The 3,770-nt window shown below is 50.6% G+C and overlaps 1 protein-coding gene across 1 annotated transcript; it reads left to right on the plus strand.

The window, feature by feature from the left end:
- The first annotated feature begins 562 nt into the window (after positions 1–562).
- Positions 563–3,230, plus strand: LOC120691136 (nuclear transcription factor Y subunit C-2-like). Its single transcript, XM_039974121.1, has 2 exons — positions 563–1,087; positions 2,200–3,230. The coding sequence occupies exon 2, from the start codon at positions 2,273–2,275 to the stop codon at positions 3,020–3,022; it is 750 nt and encodes a 249-aa protein (XP_039830055.1). The 5' UTR covers positions 563–1,087; positions 2,200–2,272; the 3' UTR covers positions 3,023–3,230.
- Positions 3,231–3,770: the final 540 nt, after the last annotated feature.

Below are 3,770 nucleotides of genomic sequence, written 5' to 3' on the forward strand. Positions count from 1 at the left end.
AGATGCCTAAAAACAGAAGCAGACTTCTTAACTTCATCGGACAATTGGAATATATATTTTCAATATGCAATTTCGTGCAGCTAAGTTGCCATGGGTAAAGTGTGGAGCATCAATATGTGAAACGCCGTGAAATTCCAATGCTCTCAAAACAAAAAGAACCTGAAATTCGGACCGATTGGTCCCTGTTTTGTTATTGATATAATAATTCCGATGCACCATGATCGAGCGCTGCTCAGTGACAGTGTCGGTGAACCACTGAACCCCACAGCTGCTGGTGGCCTGGTGCCGTGGAGCAGATTTAGATTTTCCCAATGATGCACCCAATCGAGCGCCGGAATTTGAGAGGCTGCGGAACTTGGAGAACGGATAATACCCATATCCGAAAAGACCAAGCCTGGCCACGAACGCCCGCTCTCCCGATCTCCTCTTCATCTTTTCTTATCCGCAGGTACGAGCCAAAAACCCAACCAGCGACCCTTTTCACAGCAGATAGCAGCAAGGCTTGTCAGTGCTACAAAAGAGAAACCGCTCCATCCCCTGCTAGTCTTGTCAGTGCTTTTCCTTGTGGAGCTTTTTAACCACGGATTAACGAGGCCTTAATCTACACGATTCTGGTATAGAGCAAGGCTCCCCATGCATCGATCTGCAGCAGCTAGCAGCCATGTCATCATTTACGGTTGACAGTGTAAAGAAGCTTGCATAACCGCGGCATCTGAACGTGCCAAGGTTACTTTTAGCTAGGTTCCAAGCAGCCGAAGATGACGCGGTCGACTGCTTCCAGATACGCAGTGTCTCCGTCTGCTGCACGATTTTTTCAGCTCTCTGGGGCCAGCCCCAGGCCCCAGCCCCTGCTCATAAGAAAGTGGCGCTTGCCATTCGCTCAGGCTTTGGCAGCGGCAGCAGGGAGAGCCGCCTGGGGAGCGCGGGGTCTTCTTTCCGGCCGGCCTGCTTCCGATCCCCATGCTGAACAAGAGCGTCTGGCCGGGCGGCGCACGGTTGCTGTGCCGGAGGAGGAGCTCATCACTCCCACTGTAAGAGAGCTTGAGCCGGCACGGCAGTAGCTACTACCTCGAGTTCAGGCGCAAAGGTTAGTCTGGTTTGCATTCAGGTTGAAGCTCAAGCTCGATTCCGCTGCTGCAAGCATTATAGATCCGATCGTGTGCGTTTTTTCCTGAGTCCCCATCATTCGCCTTGCAGCAGATTTTTTTTCTTTTAAATGTTCTTCACAAACATGACTGACTTACGCCGGTGTGCATAAATAATTTATTTTCTTGCCTCTCCTTCGTGGAGATTTGGTTTTCTCCTCGTTTCAAGAAAAGAAAATCGTCCGGTTTCTACTTTGTCACAGTATAGAACATAAGTTCATCACTTTCTTTGTTCATTAGTTGGTCAATGCATGGAGTTTTTATTTCTGAAAGAAAACATGAGTTTTCCTCCCAACTCGATCCAAATCACTGAATATCACATGTAACTAATCTGGAATTTTTCAAACCACCCACCCACCCACCCACACACACACATGAAAAAAGATGGAGCCTATATATGGTGATTCGAGAACGCTAGAAATATATTGCATCCTACATACATACACAATAAATTTTAAGGACTTCCCAACTTATCGTAGAATTGAAAGAAACTTCTATATATAAGACTATAGCTGAGGGAAAAAATGGGCAAAGCATGGGGATATATGAGCATAAATTCGATTTAATTTGTCAAGCAAGAGACAAGTGGAGCTCTTGAACCTAATAGTTATCAACGATACGTAGCTAGCTTCTTAATATGTATGCTTAAATAAAATTTATTAGACCAGTTCCTATGGTTAGTATCACAATATATATGAAAAGGCCTCCCAAGAACAATATATATGCAGCATGCACGCGTGATACATACAATTAGGACAAATAGATAAGTAGGCCCCCGTGTCTGCACTGCACCACCTATAGCGCTTCTGCTCTCCTCATCTCCTGATCCGTTGCACTTGCTGAGAGCTAATAAGCTTCAAAAAATGCTTCCTCGCTCTTCAATCTAAAAGACTACAGCACTAACTGTGATCGGCCCGTTTCTATGCAGAACGAAATACGTCTGCATTTTGCATGTTTTCTGAACTGTTAGCCATTTGTTGCATACGTGGAAGACGTTTGGATCATTCATTTGCAACACGTACGTACGTAACCTAAAATTTCTGCATCCATGCAGCTAGCAAGAAGCTATAGCAGGCGAGAAGAAGGTAGCATCGGTACGGTCACAAAGGTAGCAAGCAATTCAGCCCATGGACAACCAGCCGCTGCCCTACTCCACCGGCCAGCCCCCGGCGACCGGCGGAGCCCCGGTGCCCGGCGTGCCTGGCGCGGCCGGGCCCCCGCCGGTGCCGCACCACCACCTGCTCCAGCAGCAGCAGGCCCAGCTGCAGGCGTTCTGGGCGTACCAGCGGCAGGAGGCGGAGCGCGCGTCGGCGTCGGACTTCAAGAACCACCAGCTGCCGCTGGCCCGGATCAAGAAGATCATGAAGGCCGACGAGGACGTGCGCATGATCTCCGCGGAGGCGCCCGTGCTGTTTGCCAAGGCCTGCGAGCTCTTCATCCTCGAGCTCACCATCCGCTCCTGGCTGCACGCCGAGGAGAACAAGCGCCGCACCCTGCAGCGCAACGACGTCGCCGCCGCCATCGCGCGCACCGACGTCTTCGACTTCCTCGTCGACATCGTGCCGCGCGAGGAGGCCAAGGAGGAGCCGGGGAGCGCCCTGGGATTCGCGGCGGCGGCAGGGGCCGGCGCCGTCGGGGGCGGTGCGCCGGGCGGCGCCCCGGCCGCCGGGATGCCGTACTACTACCCGCCGATGGGGCAGCCGGCGCCGATGATGCCGGCCTGGCACGTTCCCGCCTGGGACCCCGCCTGGCAGCAAGGGGCGGCGGCGGATGTCGATCAGAGCGGCAGCTTCAGCGAGGAAGGGCAAGGGTTTGCAGGAGGCCATGGCGGCGGTGCCGTTAGCTTCCCTCCTCCTGCACCCCCGAGCTCCGAGTGATCATCGCTCCTACGGGATGGCTTAGCTAAATGTGCAGAGCGCTTGCAGTGAAACTCGATTGTTCAATGCGTCGTGCACGGTGTCTAGCAAGCATGGTAATCAATCGAACAACATACAGAACGAATAAGTGGGAGGCTGGAGTCATTTGTATTACATGCACGTGATGTGCTGATTAATCAAAGATTAACATGCAGTTTAATTACTCACAGTGGCGGATGCAGCACAAGTTGATAGGGGGGCTCTCTTCCCTTTCCACCTCCATCTTTACCTCATTTTCCTCTCTTCTTCTTCTTCTTCCTACCTTCTTCTCCCCCTTCACCTCGTGCTCCAATGGAGTTTCATGACTGTAGGGGGGCTGGAGGCCCCCTAGCCCCCTTTAGATCCGCCCCTGATTACTCATTACTTAGGGTGCCTTTGGCATAGCTTCCGCGGCTAATTCTCTGTTGAATTCAGAGCTCTGCCAAACAGTTTTTTAAGAGAGAAGTGATTTTCTGCTGATTCTATGGAATGATTCTGTGAAATGAAGTAATAGACTGGGAGCTGGAAAAAGTAGCTTTTCTTAATGTTGTGGAGTGATTCTCCATCCTTAAGAGTTTAGGCTAGAGAATAAAAAAGGATAACTTTCAGACATAGAATCACTTTTTTCATAGAATCAGTTCCCATATAGAATCAGATAGAGCTCTACCAAAAAATAGACCCTAGTTATTCACGGCTCCAGTGCTTGAAATCTCCAATGTTTTAAAGTCGA

This window comes from Panicum virgatum, chromosome 9N (assembly GCF_016808335.1).
Source record: "Panicum virgatum strain AP13 chromosome 9N, P.virgatum_v5, whole genome shotgun sequence".
In the NCBI taxonomy this organism is placed as follows: Eukaryota; Viridiplantae; Streptophyta; class Magnoliopsida; order Poales; family Poaceae; genus Panicum; species Panicum virgatum.